We start from the raw sequence: 17,873 nt of genomic DNA, 5'->3' as shown, positions 1-17,873 counted from the left end.
CATGGCAATAATGTCCTTCCTCAGATTTGGAGACCAAAACTGTATGCAATACTCCAGGTGTGGTCTCACCAAGACCCTGTACAACTGCAGTAGAACCTCCCTGCTCCTATACTCAAATCCTTTTGCTATGAAAGCTAACATACCATTCACTTTCTTCACTGCCTGCTGCACCTGCATGCCTACTTTCAATGACTGGTGTACCATGACACCCAGGACTCGCTGCATCTCCCCTTTTCCTAGTCGGCCACCATTTAGATAATAGTCTGCTTTCCTGTTTTTGCCACCAAAATGGATAACCTCACATTTATCCACATTATACTTCATCTGCGAAACATTTGCCCACTCACCCAGCCTATCCAAGTCACCTTGCAGTCTCCTAGCATCCTCCTCACAGCTAACACTGCCCCCCAGCTTAGTGTCATCCGCAAACTTGGAGATATTGCCTTCAATTCCCTCATCCAGATCATTAATATATATTGTAAATAGCTGGGGTCCCAGCACTGAGCCTTGCGGTACCCCACTAGCCACTGCCTGCCATTGTGAAAAGGACCCGTTTACTTCTACTCTTTGCTTCCTGTTTGCCAGCCAGTTCTCTATCCACATCAATACTGAACCCCCAATGCCGTGTACTTTAAGTTTGTATACTAATCTCTTATGTGGGACCTTGTCGAAAGCCTTCTGGAAGTCCAGATACACCACTGGTTCTCCCCTATCCACGCTACTAGTTACATCCTCGAAAAATTCTATAAGATTTGTCAGACATGATTTACCTTTCGTAAATCCATGCTGACTTTGTCCAATGATTTCACCACTTTCCAAATGTGCTGCTATCCCATCTTTAATAACTGACTCTAGCAGTTTCCCCACTACCGATGTTAGACTAACTGGTCTGTAATTCCCCATTTTCTCTTTCCCTCCTTAAAAAGTGGGGTTACGTTTGCTACCCGCCAATCCTCAGGAACTACTCCAGAATCTAAAGAGTTTTGAAAGATTATTACTAATGCATCCATTATTTCTGGAGCTACTTCCTTAAGTACTCTGGGATGCAGCCTATCTGGCCCTGGGGATTTATCGGCCTTTAATCCATTCAATTTACCCAACACCACTTCCCGGCTAACCTGGATTTCACTCAATTCCTCCAACTCCTTTGACCCGCGGTCCCCTGCTATTTCCGGCAAATTATTTATGTCTTCCTTAGTGAAGACGGAACCAAAGTAGTTATTCAATTGGTCCGCCATATCCTTGTTCCCCATGATCAACTCACCTGTTTCTGACTGCAAGGGACCTACATTTGTTTTAACTAATCTCTTTCTTTTCACATATCTATAAAAACCTTTGCAGTCAGTTTTTATGTTCCCTGCCAGTTTTCTTTCATAATCTATTTCCCCTTTCCTAATTAAGCCCTTTGTCCTCCTCTGCTGGCCTCTGAATTTCTCCCAGTCCTCCGGTATGCTGCTTTTTCTGGCTAATTTGTACGCATCATCCTTAGCTTTGATACTATCCCTGATTTCCCTTGTTATCCACGGATGTACTACCTTCCCTGATTTATTCTTTTGCCAAACTGGGACGAACAATTTTTGTAGTTCATCCATGCAGTCTTTAAATGTCTTCCATTGCATATCCACCGTCAACCCTTTTAGAATTAATTGCCAGTCAATCTTGGCCAATTCACGTCTCATACCCTCAAAGTTACCTTTCTTTAAGTTCAGAACCATTGTTTCTGAATTAACAATGTCACTCTCCATCCTAATGAAGAACTCAACCATATTATGGTCACTCTTGCCCAAGGGGGCACGTACAACAAGACTGCTAACTAACCCTTCCTCATTACTCAATACCGTAGTCTAGAATAGCCTGCTCTCTCGTTGGTTCCTCTACATGTTGATTTAGATAACTATCCCGCATACATTCCAAGAAATCCTCTTCCTCAGCACCCCTGCCAATTTGATTCACCCAATCTATATGTAGATTGAAGTCACCCATTATAACTGTTTTGCCTTTGTCGCACGCATTTCTAATTTCCTGTTTGATACCATCTCCAACTTCACTACTGTTAGGTGGCCTGTACACAACACCCACCAGCGTTTTCTGCCCCATAGTGTTTCGCAGCTCTACCCATACCGATTCCACATCCTCCAAACTAATGTCCTTCCTTTCCATTGCGTTAATCTCCTCTCTAATCAGCAACGCTACCCCACCTCCTTTTCCTTTCTCTCTATCCCTCCTGAATATTGAATATCCCTGGATGTTCAGCTCCCAGCCTTGGTCACCCTAGAGCCATGTCTCCGTGATCCCAACTATATCATGGTCATTAATAGCTATCTGCACATTCAACTCCTCCACCTTATTACGAATGCTCCTTGCATTGAGACACAAAGCCTTCAGGCTTGTTTTTACAACACTCTTACCCCTTACACAATTATGTTGAAAAGTGGCCCTTTTTGATTTTTGTCCTGGTTTTGTCTGCCTGCCACTTTTACTTTTCACCTTGCTACCTATTGCTTCTACCCTCATTTTACACCCCTCGGTCTCTACGCTCACACATTTAAGAAACCCTTTCCCTTTAACTCCATCCTCCACTATCCCATTCGACACCCCACCCCCCTTATTCAGTTTAAAGCCACCCGTGTAGCAGTGATTCAGATTCAGATTCAGATTCAATTTAATTGTCATTGTCAGTGTACAGCACAGAGACAACAAAATGCATTAAGACAACGAAATCCCTGCCCCAGTGGCAAACCTGCCTGCCAGAATGCTGGTCCCACACCTGTTAAGATGCAATCCGTCCCTTTTGTACAGTTCCCCCTTACCCCAAAACAGATCCCAGTGATCTAAGAATCTAAATCCCTGCCCCGTGCACCAGTTCCTCAGCCACACGTTCAGGTCCCGTATCTCCCTGTTCCTGCTCTCGCCAGCACGGGGAACTGGAAGCAAACCGGAGATAACAACCCTGGAGGTCCTGCTTTTCAACATTTTTCCGAGCTCTCTAAAGTCACGCTGCAGAATATTCATCCCTTTCTTTCCGACATTGTTTGTGCCGACATGCGACTTTTTAATGACACTTACCTTCCAATAAATCAGAAGTTGATCCAAGGCAGTATTCCATAACCATCTGAAATTAAACATAGCTAAGGATTACTTGACCATACAAAATATCCAGTACATGAACTAATATTTGGATTAAAGTAAAATAAAGTAAAATTACTAATCTATAATTAACAATAAATAAAAATCTACAAGTTGCATTTAAAAATGATCTGAAACAGGTTTCTCAGCCCTAACAACATACCAGAAAGGTTTTTTTTCACCACCACCTCCATCTCACCCTACCAGCATGCACTGCTACACCTTTTTCATTGTTATTGCGGTTGGTTTTGGTATGCTATTTAATGTCTATTTTTCACGTAGAGGATTCAACATTCTTAATGTTGAGTGAAGAAGTTGCTCCAAAGTTTCCTAAAGGTACGCAATGATATTGCATACATAAGGTTTTGAGGTTTCTAGAACACAGCGATGAGCGCTTCAAAGGAAACACATGGGATCCTCACACAAAAAACAAATGATTGCAGATGGTGCAATTCAGAAATAAAAATGACCAATTACTAAAATACTTGATGGGGTAGGAATTGAGTTGTCATTATGAAATGTAGACTTTGGATAGGTTCATTGCGCAGGTAGACAGGCATGGAGGGGAAAAAAGCATCAAGAGGGAGATAAAGAATTTAGAAAAATAAGATCCACGAGACCTAGATTTAATTGACAAACAAGACATTGATGCAACTTAAGTTTTGGTCGTGTGACCAAGTTTACCGATTATACAAAAGTGGGTGGTTTTGCAGATAGTGAAGATGGTTGTGAAAAATTGCAGCAGGATCTTTGATCGATTGGCCAGGTGGGCCGAGGAAAGGTTGATGGAATGCGAGGTGTTGCTTTTTGGGAAGTCTAACAGGCAGGACCTAGACAGTGAATGGTAGGGCTCCGGGAAGTGCTGTAGAGCAGAGGAATCTAGGAATGCAGGTGCATGGCTCCATGAAGGTGGAGTCACAGGTAGATAGTGTGGTCAAAAAGGCTTTTGGCACATTGGCCTTCATCAGTCAGAGTATTGAGTACAGATGTTGGGAGGAAATGTTGTAGTTGTAAACGACGCTGGTGAGGCTGCATTTAGAGTATTGTGTTCAGTTCTGGGCACCATTTTATAGGAAAGATGTTGTCAAGCTGGAACATTTACAGAGAAGATTTATGAGGATGTTGCCAGGACTAGAGGGTCTGAGCTATTGGGGGAGGTTAAGTAAGCTCGGACTCTTCCTTGGGGCACAGGAGGATGAGGGGCGATCTTATAGAGGTGTATAAAAGCATGAGAGGAATAGATCGGGTAGATGCACAGAGTCTCTTGCCCAGAGTAGGGGAATCGAGGGCCAGAGGATATAGATTTAAGGTGAAGGGGAAAAAAATAGGAATTTGAGGGGTACCTTTTTCCACACAAAGGGTGATGTGCATATGGAACACGCTGCCAGCGGACATTGTTGAGACTGGGACTATCCCAACGTTTAAGAAACAGTTAAGACTGGTACTGGATAGACAGGTTTGGAGGGATCTGGACCAAACGTGGGCAGGTGGGACTAGTGTAGCTGGGACATGTTGGCCAGTGTGGGCAAGTTAGGCCGAAGTGCCTGTTTCCACGCTGTATCACTCTTTGACTATCAGTGGAGTATGGTGTAAAAATTTCACTGAAGAAATTCAATGTAAATTACCAGACCCATTAGCAACTGCTGTGTAAGGCAAAACACATGCTATCTTCCGCAAATACTGAGATTAATGTTGGGTTTAAGGCTCTAATGTGCCAATTAAAAGATGAGCTTCAATGGAAAGTTTCAATGGAAGCATGAGGCCCATAGAGAGAGACACTTTACATTTCCCACATTTTTATATGTCTAATTTCCACTGAGAAAAGTGTTCAATCTTTATGATATCACTCTAAAAGTACATTGCCCAGCAAAATATGATAATCAAAAGCAATTCAACTATATTTAATCCTTAGAAAATTATTATATAAAACTTAATAGGTTTGCAACGTACCCAGGCAGTGTGTTCCTTCAGGTAACAACCTTTGTATTCTATGGTGTTTGGATGTTTGAGCTGACGTAGAAATTTTACTTCTTTGATTATGTCCTGCCATTTCTGTGAAAAATAAACGAGTAATATTGAAACAATAAAGTGGATCAGCTGCACATTTAAGACAAGCTCAAAATATCAGAAACATTAAATGTCACGGGTAACCCGTCGGCAATATATGGAAAACAAAAAGCTTAAAAATCAGTAATCTTAGGATGTCCTTACCTCTGTAATTTGTTTACCACTATAGGACATTTTTTTGACTGCCACCACCTCCGATGTGCGAGCATTTCTGGCCTAAAGTTCAAATACATAAAAAGAGAATGTTTTAAAAATAACGTGAGAACATACATAGTGTTGTATCCCAAATCCAACATTCCTAATGCAAAAACCATACAAGATGAGCAAAATATTTTAATTGAGCCACGCATCTTTTAGAATTTATAAAACTCTACATTGAAAATGTTCACCAATCCCATCTACACCCATGCATACTTCATTACATAACTATTTGTCAAACACTTTCAATTCCAGTCTACATTGAGAAACAATGTATTGATAGGTCAAGTCCACTATATAAAACGTAAACCCATCCCAATGTAAATATTTCAGAAATGCCAATAAATAAAACTATTTTCTCTGTCCACAAATGCAACCTGACTTGAGCATTTTCAGTGTTCTCCATTTACTTTTCATAAATTATATGTCACAAAAAGTGAAATACTAAGAGTGAAGTCAAGTGTTTCAGTTTCAAGTGGAGATATGCTGTATTATTACAACAAAGCAGAATGACAATGTATCTCAGAACATAGGGAAATAATTCTTTACCTTAACTGGAAGAAATGCTTTTCAAAAATTAATAGTTAATGGGTAGTTACTCAAAGCTTTATTTGAAGTTCAAAGTGATAATGTTTTCAACAGCAACGTGCTATTGTAGATCATGGAAACGACAAGAGGTAGAGTCACCCAAATGCAGAACGATTCTAAATGAATCAACATGACTACATGGTACTCCTGCAAACTGGAAAAGGTGGAAACTATACTTGAGAAACCATTCATGAGGATTTGCTGCCCCCAATGTAAGAGGAGGTAAAGGCCCCAGGTAAATCGTCCAACGGTAAAATTGATGCCTACAATGCCAGAGACTCGAGATCGATCCTGACTATGGGTGCTCTCAGTACTTATTCTCCCTGTTTGTATATTCTCCCTGTGACCACATGGATTTTCTCCGGATGCTCCAGTTTCCTCCCACATTGCAAAGACGCGCAGGTATGTAGGTAAAATGGCTTCTGAAAATTGTCCCTAGTGTGTAGGATAGACCTAATGTACGGGTGATCGTGATCGGTGAGGACTCGGTGGGCTAAAGAGTCTATATTTCCAAACTAAACTAACTGAATGCCTTATTGTGGAAATGCTATTGAGATTTGGTAGAAAAGACTATCATTGTTTATCACATTAAATACAAATGTAGAGATCAAGCAGAGATATTGCATCAGCAAGGAGAAATCAATAGACAATAGACAATAGGTGCAGCAGTACGCCATTCGGCCCTTCGAGCCAGCACCGCCATTCAATGTGATCATGGCTGATCATCCCCAATCAGTACCGTGTTCCTGCCTTCTCCCCATATCCCCTGACTCCACTATTTTTAAGAGCCCTATCTAGCTCTCTCTTGAAAGCATCCAGAGAACCCGCCTCCACCGCCCTCTGAGGCAGAGAATTCCACAGACTCACCACTCTCTGTGATAAAAAGTGTTTCCTCGTCTCCGTTCTAAATGGCTTACTCCTTATTCTTAAACTGCGGTCCTGGTTCTGGATTCCCCAACATGGGGAACATGTTTCCTGCCTCTAGCGTGTCCAAACCCTTAACAATCTTAATGTCAATGACTGATAATTAACTTTGGACTGGACTTTCCAGGCTGCCATGGATGTAATTGCTGGTATTCCTTTTTTCGGGCAGATGGCGGCAAACTTGCTAAGATCGAAAGGACATCCGTGAGCTATCAATTTGCTAGGCAGCTGCACATGGTGGAGTGTGTGGTTGACCACAAGCTGGGAGCTTAGTCTCCCTGCTTATTCATCAGTAGGAAGGCTATGAGCAAGTATTAAACAATTGATGCCGTTGCAAGACTTTTCAGCCAGCAGGTGCCCTGAGTGGATAGATAGATCCCTCTGCCTATGTGGGATCCTGGGAAGGGAGGAAATGGCTCTCTAGATTAATTTACATCTTGGATAGATGGAGCAGTAATTTGAGGAATAATGGTGAATTCTGGTCTTGTGGTTGGTGGGTGGTTTGTGCCCAAGTCCACATCGACCTTCAAGCACACAGTTACACAAACCCCATATTTAAAGATATCTTCCCACAATCCTCTTAAAATCACACACACGCGCACGCACGCAACCTCTCACCTGCAGACAAACAGCAGTATAGAGTGGCTAATAAACCCATCAACCCAAATATCTTTGAGATGCGGGAGGAAACGCGAGTTCCTGGGGGAAATCCACATTGTCACAGATAGAACATAAAAATTATATACAAACAGTACTGGAGGTCAATATTGACAAGTTACTGGAATTGCTTTGCTAAGAATGCTCCTGTGTTGCAATTCTGCAGTTCAATTCTGACCTCTTATGGGCTTTACTCATTCAGACTTACTAATTTCACTTCTCTCCCCAAGTTTCTCATAATGACTGTAGCCAGCTAACTTAGCAAAAGCAAGAAGAAAAGTCATGGGCAGTTCCAGCTTTATGGCACTGAACTAGGACCAGGCCTCCCGTGTGACACGGACCCAATGGGTCCTGCTTAGTCTAGTTAATACTTAAAATCACAACGTTACCAAAGCAAATAAAGCTATTACGGTGCTGTATTTTGCAGTGTTTTGAGATTAATTACAGCAGTCTTGTATACAATAACCGTTCTATTAAGGAACACCTGTTGGAAGATTTGGTACTTAATTGTATGACTTGCATTCCATAAATAGTTTTAAACGAGATCTCACTTACAAAATAAACAGCTCCAAAACTTCCATGTCCAATTTCATGCAAGTCAACGAACAATTCTTCTGGATCATCCTTAAAGAACAGCTCAGAAACCTCTGGGTCTCTCACTGCCCCTTTACGAGTTGAAGACGGCATCTTTGCCCATCAAAAAGTGGAAGAGGGTGATGTAGGGTTCACGAATTTCTCCCTTCATGGACAAATACTCCTTTACAAAACAGCAACAACTGTAAAAGATGACCTGAAAATTAAGTGGAAAGAAAACAATATATCCTTACAATGTATTTCATTCTTATTTGGTTTTTGGTATTGCAAATAATAATACATTTTATTTCTAAGATTTGAAAGATATTCCATTCCGGTAAGTAAATATAGGTTTATGAAATAATGTTCATTAAAATATTGGTATTTTAAGAGAGTTGTATGCAGAAACAACTATTTGGTACAGTATCTTTCATCTGCTACCATTCACCTGTCATCGGAAGTAATTTCAGGCCCCAGCTTCTTGATCCCTGATCATCCATTCAGAGATTCATGTAGGGACACAAAGTGCTGGAATAACTACATCAGGCAGCATCTCTCGAGAACAGAGGTAGGTGAAGTTTCAGGTTGAGACCCTTCTTCAGATTGATTGTGGGAGGGGAGAAGAACGCAAGGGAGATTGAGGACCAAGCGTGACAGGTGGACACAGGCAAGGGTTTTTTTGTCAGGCAGATGCTGGAACAAAGGCCGGAGAGTTGAAGAATTGCGAACTGCAAAGCTAGAGGGAGGAAGTAGCAGGGGAAGGGGAAAGTAGTGTGGGGAGGGGTGTGGGGGCAGTCTGAAGATGGGTTCCGACCCGAAATGTTACCTACTACCTTTCTCCCGAGTTACTCCAGCATTTTGTGTCCATCTTTGGTGTAAAGCAGCATCTGCAGTTCCTTTCTATACACTTGCGATAATGAAGACTGAATTCTCCAATTCCCCCCCCCCCCCCCCCCCCCCCCCCCCACCCACACCTCCCCGCTATTTTCTTCCTCCAGCTTCGTAATTCGCAACTATTCAACCCTGTCTCACACCTTTAGCTTTTAACTCTGGCTATTGTGCCAACCAAATTTGCCTATCAAATCCCCCCATCTCCAGCCGTCTGTGTCCTCCTATTACCTGCTATGTTTTGTCTTTCCTAGCCCCTCTTCAACCCTTCTTCCCCCCCCCCACCTCAATCAGTCTGAAGAATGGTCTCGACCAGAAACGCCACCTATCCATGTTCTTCATAGGTGCTACCCGAACTGCTGTTGTTCAAACACTTTGTGGCCTTTTGTGTGTTAACCAGCATCTGCAGTTCCTTGTTTCTATCGAGATTCATGAAGGTTACCACATGTACATTTTTATGTGACAATAAAGTATTACTATTCCTATCCCATAATTCTTATAACAGTAATTCTTAACATAGAAACATAGAAAATAGGTACAGGTGTAGGCCATTCGGCCCTTCGAGCCTGCACCGCCATTCAATATGATCATGGCTGATCATCCAACTCAGTATCCCGTACCTGCCTTCTCTCCGTACCTCCTGATCCCTTTAGCCACAAGAACCACATCTAACTCCCTCTTAAATATAGCCAACAAACTGGCCTCAACTACCTTCTGTGGCAGCAAATTCCACAGATTCACCAATCTATGTGTAACAAATGATTTTTTCATCTCGGTCCTAAAAGATTTCCCCCTTATCCTTAAGCTTTGACCCCTTGTCCAGGACTTCCCCAACATCGGGAATAATCTTCCTGCATCTAGCCTGTCCAACCCCTTAAGAATTTTGTAAGTTACTATAAGAGAGGTTTAAAGTCAGATCATTGGGAATACATGTCATCTGTTAAGAATTCCAATCAGGTCACAATCTATTTTTCTTCTTTTTCAAAACCTTCAAATGGAAAGGTCTTTTACATTCATCAAATTGATAAACAAAGAGGGCTTTCATCCACACAGCAGTTGGCACACCAGCAACTAAAAAAACCTCTATTATTATCATTAATTTCATCAGTCATGAAAACGATGTTAAACATGGAAACATACAAAATAGATACAGGTGTAGGCCAGCACCGCCGTTCAATATGATCATGGCTGATCATTCAAAATCAGTACCCCGTTCCTGCTTTCCCCCCATATCCCTTGATGCCGTTAGTCCCGAGAGCGAAATCTAACTCTCTGTTGAAAATATTCAGTGAATTGGCCTTCAGTGGCAGAGAATTACATAGGTTCACAACTCTTTGGGTGAAATTTGTTTTTTTCATTTCAGTCCTTAATGGCCTACCCCTCTGGTTCTGGACTCACCCAACATTGGGAACATTTTTCCAGCATCTAGTCTGTACAATCCCTTAAGAATTGTATATATTTCTATAAGATACCCTCTCATCCTTCTCATCCTCAAATTCCAGTGAATACAAGCCCAGTCAACCCATTCTTTCATATGTCAGTCCCGGGATTAAACTGGAGAACCTATACTGTACTCCCTCAAAAGCATGAATGGCTTTCCTCAGATTAGGAGACCAAAACTGCACACAATACTGTCTCACCAGGGCCCTGTACAACTGCAGTAGGACCTCCTTGCTCCTATACTCAAATCCTCTCGCTATGAAGGCTAAAATACCATTTGCATTTTTCACTGTCTCCTATACCTGCATGCTTACTTTCAGTGACTGATGTGCAAGGACACCCAGGTCACATTGCATTTCTCTTTTCCCCCAATCTGCCACCACTCAGATAATAATCTGCCTTCTTGTTCTTGCCACCAAAGTGGATAACCTCACATTCATCCATATTATACTGCATCTGCCATATATCTGCTCACTCACCCAACCTAACCAAGTCACCCTGCAGCCTCATAGCATCCTCCTCACAGTTCACACTGCCACCCAGCTTTGTGTCATCTGCAAACTTGGAGATGTTACATTTAATTACTTTGTCTAAATCTTTAATATGTACTAGACCAAGTGGGACCCATTGGGCCCCATCCCCCAATGTGGGGGGGCGGCGGCGGAGCACACCCAGAATTCAGGCGCCCCCCAGAGCCAATCAGCCCCATCACCTCCCACAAGGAAAATAATGGAATTTATGGAGGGGGTGGGGGCTGGCTAGGATGGGGGGGGGAGGGGGGTGAGAAGGGAGGGAGGATGTGGGTGGAGGAGAGGGGTGTGTGGTCAGGGGGTTTGTGGGGGGGGGGGGGGGGGGGGGGGGGGGGGGGGGGGGGGGGGGGGGGGGGGGGGGGGGGAGGGGGTGTGTGTGTGGGTGTGAAAGGAGTGTGTGTGGGAGGGAAAGGGAGTTGTGTATGGGCAGGGAGGGGTGTGTGGTCTTGGGGTTTATGGGAGGCAGGGGTGTTTGTGGGCGGGGAGGGGTGTGTGTGTGTGGGGGGGGGTGTGGAGGTGAAAACGGATTAAAACCGCGAAGTGCTTTAAAAGCCTAGGTTTTTTTAAACAAAGGGTCTTTCTTGTAGAATGAAATCACTGTACCGTGGGGGTACATTTAAGCTCTAGCATGTAGTGTTTTGAGGAAGATACAAAGCATACAAAACAATACAGACATCGCACATACAGACAAGATTGAGACTTTTATAGGTAAGCTAGACCCATTGGGTCTGCACTTGTAATATTTATGTAATAATTGTAATAATTATGTAATATTAATTTAGAACAAAATGTTTTGATGATGCAAAAGAAGGTATTTTCCGTCTTGAGTGATCAATAACCAGGCAATAGCTACAAAAAAATATTGAGAAATGATCTAGCGAGGAGAGGAAAATTGCCATCAAAGTTTTCTGAATAAGTGGTGAAGTAGATGAATTGTCTTTGAGTCAGTTGAACTTGCCTTTCAGAATAATTCATTATACATTTTTCTTCTCAGGAATATCCGCAACATACCGATTCTCGACTTGGTTTCTCTACACTTCTTTCAGCTCCCTCAGCACACCTGTGGAAGAGAAAACATTTTTTTTTTTAAATGCAGTCCTATAACAAGAGTAAACACAAAATGCTGGAAAGAGGAGTGGCAGACACTATGGAAAGTAAAAGTCAATATTTTCTAGTCATTGACCTTTCAACACAACTGAAAAAATTGAGAGATAAACAGTCTTTACCATAAAGAGGAAAGAGAAGATAGAACAAATGAGTCACTGATTGGCCAAGTGAATGCAGATAAGCGACTCTCAAATAATACTTCTATAAAGTTCCATAAGCAATATAGAAATATGACTGGTAGCCCAAACTAAAAAATACCATAAATCTGATTTTTGTAAAGGTTCCCAGTAATTGGCCAGGTTGGCTGAGGAAAGGACTATGGAATTTAATCCAAACAAATGTCAGGTGTTGCATTTTGTCAAATCTAACATGGCCAGGACCTTCACAGTGAATGGTTGGACTCTGGAGAATGTTGTAGAGCAGAGAGATCATGGAGTGCAGGGACATAGTTCCTTGAAAGTGGCGTCAAAGGTAGATAGGGTGGTCAAAAGGCTTTCAACACATTGGCCTTCATCGGTATAGAGCATATAAGTTGGGAGGTCAGGTTGGTGAGGCCACATTTAGAGTATTGTATTCAATTTTGGACACCATGTTATAAGAAAGATGTTGTCAAGCTGGAAAGGATGCAGAGAAAATTTATAATGATGTTGCCAGGACTCGAGGGCCTGAGCGATAGGGAAGGGTTGAATAATCTGTGACTTTATTCCTTGGAGCGCAGAAGGATGAGGGGTGACCTGATAGAGGTCTACAAAATGATGAAAGGAATAGATCAGGTAAACGCTCAGAGTCTCTTGCCTATGCTTAGGGGAATCAAGAACCAGAGGATATAGGTTTAAGGTGAGAGGGGAAAGATTTAACAGGAATCCGAGGGGTAATTTTTTAAATACAAAGGGTGATGGCTGCATGGAACAAGCTGCCGGAGGAGGTAGTAGAGGCAGGAACTATTGCAACATTTAAGAAACATTTAGACAGGTACATGGATAGGATGGGTTTATCCTTGGGCTAAACTCAGGCAAGTGTAGATGGGACATGTTGAATGTTGTGGGCAAGTTGGCCTGTTTCCACACTGTATGACTCTAATATGATTCATTAAATGATTTTTAATTAAAAATGGCTTTGCAAGTCACCAAGTTCAAGTACCATGAGGAATACGCCACAATTAAGTGAAGCCCTACGTATCTATCTATCATATTATAAAACTCTGATCTTGGTTATTTGTGTACTTGTTTGTGCCTTGTGTGTTTGATTCTCCTTTTCTTTGATTCACATCTCCTCGAACACCCGACCCGCTAACGGTGAAATTTTTACATATTCCAGTAGAGATTTAACTCATGATGTCAAAAATCCCACCATCTGAAAATGTTATTCATTATTTCTCGAGTTATATCTTGAAATTCTTCACAAATCTGACATATTTTTAAAATCTAACAAGCTGAAGCGAGCCAATTACATCACAATGTCTCTGTTCCTCGTGGCCAGCTGCGCCATTTTCAAAGAGAAGCCTGCTGACCACTGTTTTTGCATGAGCTGCGAGTCACATTAACCCCCCCCCCCCCTCCTACTCGCAGTAGACTCGCACTCGGCCGGCCATCACACAGGTGATGGCCAGCCAATCATGGCTTCCCCTCGTGGAAGCCACGATAGGCTGGCCCTCCGCTGCTTTTGACCGTCCTCAGATCGCGCCCGCCCGTGGCCTCCCTCGAGTCTCTGCCGCATGCTCGCCATGGGCCTCACAGCCCGCTCGCTCGCAGCCCTAGCTCCCCCCTCCTCCTCTCTACTCTACCCACCCCCCCCCCCCCCCCGTTCTCTCTCTCTCTCTTCATCTCCCCTCTCCACCTTCCCCCCCCCCCCCCCCCCCTCCCCCCCCTCGGCCCCCCCGTCGTGTGTGTGTGGGGTGGTTAATGTATGTGTGTGTGACGCCGCAGGCCGTGTGTGTCCCCCCCGCAACCGCGCTGTGAGGGGACGGAACCCAACGGGTCCCCCTTGTTCTAGTATTATTATAAAACTCTGATCTTGGATATTTGTGTACTTGTCTGTGCCTTGTGTGTTTGATTCTCTTTTTCTTCGATTCACATCTGGTCGAAAACCCGATGCACTAACAGTGAAATCTTTACATATTCCGGTAGAGATTTACCTCATGATGTAAAAAATCCCCATATCTGAAAATTGTATTCATTATTTCCCCGTTGTATCTTGAAATTCTTCACAAATCTGACATATTTTTAAACTCTAACGAGCCGATGATGTCACAATGGCTCCTCTCGCTCACTGTCCACCGGCCTGCTATCCGACGGGCTCCGCCCCGCCCGAGGCCCGGTGGCCCTCCCCCCCGGGCTCTGGTTTGAAGCCGATGACGAGTTATGTTAACCCCCCCCCCCCGACTCAGTCATTTTGTCGCCTCCCGACTCACAGTTGACAAGCACTGGGCCGGCCGTCCGCAGCGCCCAGCTCCGCCCACAGCCCAGCCGCCCAACGGCCCTCCCCCCCAGGGGTCTGGATTGAAGCCGCTGAAATAACAGTACGCTCGCTCTTCGGCTCGGGTTTCCCGAGAGAACCGGAGTGATGCCGAGGAGCACCCGAGTGATGACATCACAAAGAGTGACACAGCACGCTCGTGCCTCAACTCGGGTTCCCCGAGAGAACCCGAGAGATGCCGAGGAGCACCAGAGTGTGGCCGGCCGTAACGCCCCGCCCGCAGCCCTTCCCCCCCCACCCCCCCCCCCCCCCCCCCCCCGGGGCTCTGGATTGAAGCCACTGACCACGCATTATGCTCGCGCCTCGGCCGGCCCTCTGCTGCTTTTGACCGTCCTCAGATCGCGCCCGCCCGTGTCCTCCCTCTAGTCTCCGCAGCCCGCTCACCATGGGCCCTGCAGCTCGCTCCCCATCCCTTTACCTCCCCTCTCCCCCACTACCCTCCCCACTCCCAGTTCCCCCCCCCCCCCCCCCAACGGGTCCCCCTTGGTCTAGTGACCAAATAAAAATATGAAAAAATAATTGTATTTTGGTCTATACAGAGATCTATTTGCCTATTGAGTAATACGTACACTGTTTTTATTTCACATTTGCAGCCATCACAGTGTTTCCCCACTCCCTAACACTGCACATTGAAATTATACAGCAACTGAAAAGTCTGCAAGAGTTTTAAATATCCTATTATATCCTTAACTAACAATTGAAACATTTTGTCATTAATTAGAACAATGATAATAATGAGATATACGGGGCAATTTTATGCAGTAAGAAAATATACTTAAGAGACAGATCTCCCTGTAGCTTCTTATCGTTTTGTATCAGAATTGAGAATGAAACAAAAGTTATTCTCCCATAAGCTATTAGTATGAACTTTGTGCAAATTTTAAACATTCATTTTAAAGTGCAGCTCAAGTCTCAGTGGCTGGCTTGTTGGTAAGATCTAAATAATTTTTGTTGAGGCTTTCAATCCAATTCAAAGTATGTTGAGATATGAAATTCACTACCTACAAATCCAATCCAACTTTATTTGTTAAGCACTTTAAAACAGCCAATGTTGACCAAAGTGCTGTACAGAAGAATAAACAAGACATCATAAATAGACACCATAACAGCTCACATGAGGCGCAAAAATTACATATGAAATACAACAATAAATTAAAAGACATAAAACACAAGTCAAAATAATAGCCACGGAATAAAAGCAATCAAAAAAAAAAAGAAATTAAATCAAGTAAATAAATAAAGTCGACATCTTACTGGGTATCAAAGGCCACGGAGAAGAGATGGGTTTTAAGAAGTGATTTAAAAACAGACAGAGAAGAGGCCTGTTTAATGTGGAGAGGCAGATCGTTCCATAATTTGGGTGCCGACACAGCAAAGGCCCCCTCTGAGCTTCAGCTTAGTTTTAGGCCCACTCAGGAGCAGCTGATTATCTGACCTGAGAGAGCGGGCGAGTGTATAAGGGTGTAGAAGCTCAGATAGGTAGGGCGGGGCAAGACCATTCAGGGATTTAAAAGCAAATAAAATAATTTTAAAATGGATCCTAAACTGAATAGGCAACCAGCGGAGTGAGGCTAAAGTAACTAAAATCCCCCCTAATTTTAGAACTGAAGTTGGCTAAAGACGAGGTAATCTGAAAATCAAGATGAGAAATCATGCAAAGGGTGCGAGAGTGGCAGCCTGATACAAGGCTCTACTTGGTAGAATGGTCTTCATTTAGAACTGATGCAAGGAAAAAAATTGTTTAACCAGGTAACCTACAGAATTCTCCACCATAAAAGGCAGTGGAGGTCAGTCTGAAGAAGGGTTTCGTCCCGAATCGTTGCCTATTTCCTTCGCTCCATAGATGCTGCTGCACCTGCTGAGTTTCTCCAGCATTTTTGTGTACCTTCAAGTTATTAAATATGTTCAAGGATGTAGACCTATTTCCAAAATCCCCAAAACTATATGGAGAAAAATGGGGGGTGAGGGTTAAACATAGAAATTAGGTGCAGGAGTAGGCCATTCGGCCCTTCGAGCCATTCAATATGATCATGGCTGATCATCCAACTCAGTATCCCGTAACTGCCTTCTCTCCATACCCTCTGATCCCCTTAGCCACAAGGGCCACATCTAACTCCCTCTTAAATATAGCCAATGAACTGGCCTCAACTACCCTCTGTGGCAGAGAGTTCCAGAGATTCACCACCAGATTAAAGGTACTGAATTGCAGGGTTAGCCTTAACAGGGCTCGAAATTAGCAGTTGCCCGGGTGCCAATTGCAGCTTACAGTCCCGCCGGGCAACCTAAAAGCCATGCTATTTTGCCCGGCTTGGCAAGCAACCGGGACACCCGCCCGCCATCCGTGTCCGCGTCTTGCCTTTAGCTCTCGGCTCGGAGCTAGCTCTCGGGTCTCCGCTTGGCGCTAGCTCTCGGGTCTCTGCTCGGCGCTAGCTCTCGGGTCGGCGCTAGGCTCTCGGGTCTCCGCTCGGCGCTAGCCTTCGGTGCTCGGCTGTCGGGTCGGCTCTCGGCGCTAGCTCTCGGCACTCGCTCTCGGCTCGGGTCTCCGCTCGGCACGGCCGTGGTTGTGCGCATGTGCGGCTCTGCACATGCGTACTGCCACAGCAACTGGTCAGCGTCGACAACTTTCTCCGTCCCTTTGCATTGTGGGAGTTCTGCCTCACCGCTGAAAACCAACGCAGAATCACTCCCTGGAGTAACTCGTGCATCTTGGTTTCCTGGTCCTCCAAAAATATTCCAAATGGAATTTAAACAGGAGTGGTCTCACCACCACCAAACTCCGAAAAATAACAGCCTATTGCATTTTATCTGTTTATTTATTGGGTAAATATATGGTCTGTGGTATACAGACACACTGAACCTTTATCTCCTGTTCTGTATTACGTTTACATATTCTGTTGTGCTGCAGCAAGCAAGAATTTCATTGTCCTATCTGGCACACATGACAATAAAACTCTCTTGACTCTTGACAAGCAAAAAAGGGTTCTTGGGGGGGAAAAAAATAGCTATATTAAATTTAGTTGCGTCTGGTTGGGTAACTATGGTAGGGCGAAGACTATTCCATGCTTTAATTGTGCGGGGGAACTCCATGGAGCAGCCAGCATCTCTGGATAGAAGAAATTGGGTAGGGACCCTTCTTTAGATTTCCTCTGGTTTTAGTGTTTTTAGTTTAATTTAAAGATACAGCGTGGAAACAGGCTCTTCGGCCCACCGAGTCCACGCTGACTACCGATCACCCGTACACTACTTCTATACCACACATTAGCGACGTAAGTCAACAGTCAAGAGCGTTTTATTCCCTCA

The 17,873-nt window shown here is 43.9% G+C and overlaps 1 protein-coding gene across 5 annotated transcripts in view; it reads right to left on the bottom strand.

The window, feature by feature from the left end:
• taok3a (TAO kinase 3a) overlaps nucleotides 1–17,873 on the bottom strand; it is a 129,626-nt gene that overhangs the window by 79,866 nt on the left and 31,887 nt on the right. For 2 of the 5 annotated variants that reach the window (XM_055655580.1, XM_055655585.1), the window contains exons 2-6: nucleotides 11,950–12,051; nucleotides 8,116–8,350; nucleotides 5,338–5,409; nucleotides 5,077–5,178; nucleotides 3,067–3,112 (exon numbers count right to left, since the gene is read on the bottom strand). In XM_055655580.1, coding sequence (XP_055511555.1) covers nucleotides 3,067–3,112; nucleotides 5,077–5,178; nucleotides 5,338–5,409; nucleotides 8,116–8,247 — 352 coding nt within the window. In that variant the 5' untranslated portion in view covers nucleotides 8,248–8,350; nucleotides 11,950–12,051. The remainder of the gene's footprint in view (nucleotides 1–3,066; nucleotides 3,113–5,076; nucleotides 5,179–5,337; nucleotides 5,410–8,115; nucleotides 8,351–11,949; nucleotides 12,052–17,873) is intronic. The other 3 variants (XM_055655582.1, XM_055655583.1, XM_055655584.1) reach the window with 3 other exon arrangements.

Source organism: Leucoraja erinacea, chromosome 25, assembly GCF_028641065.1.
Source record: "Leucoraja erinacea ecotype New England chromosome 25, Leri_hhj_1, whole genome shotgun sequence".
NCBI lineage: Eukaryota > Metazoa > Chordata > Chondrichthyes > Rajiformes > Rajidae > Leucoraja > Leucoraja erinaceus.
Note: the sequence above shows the minus strand (reverse complement) of the source record. Positions and strands in the feature narration are given on the sequence as shown.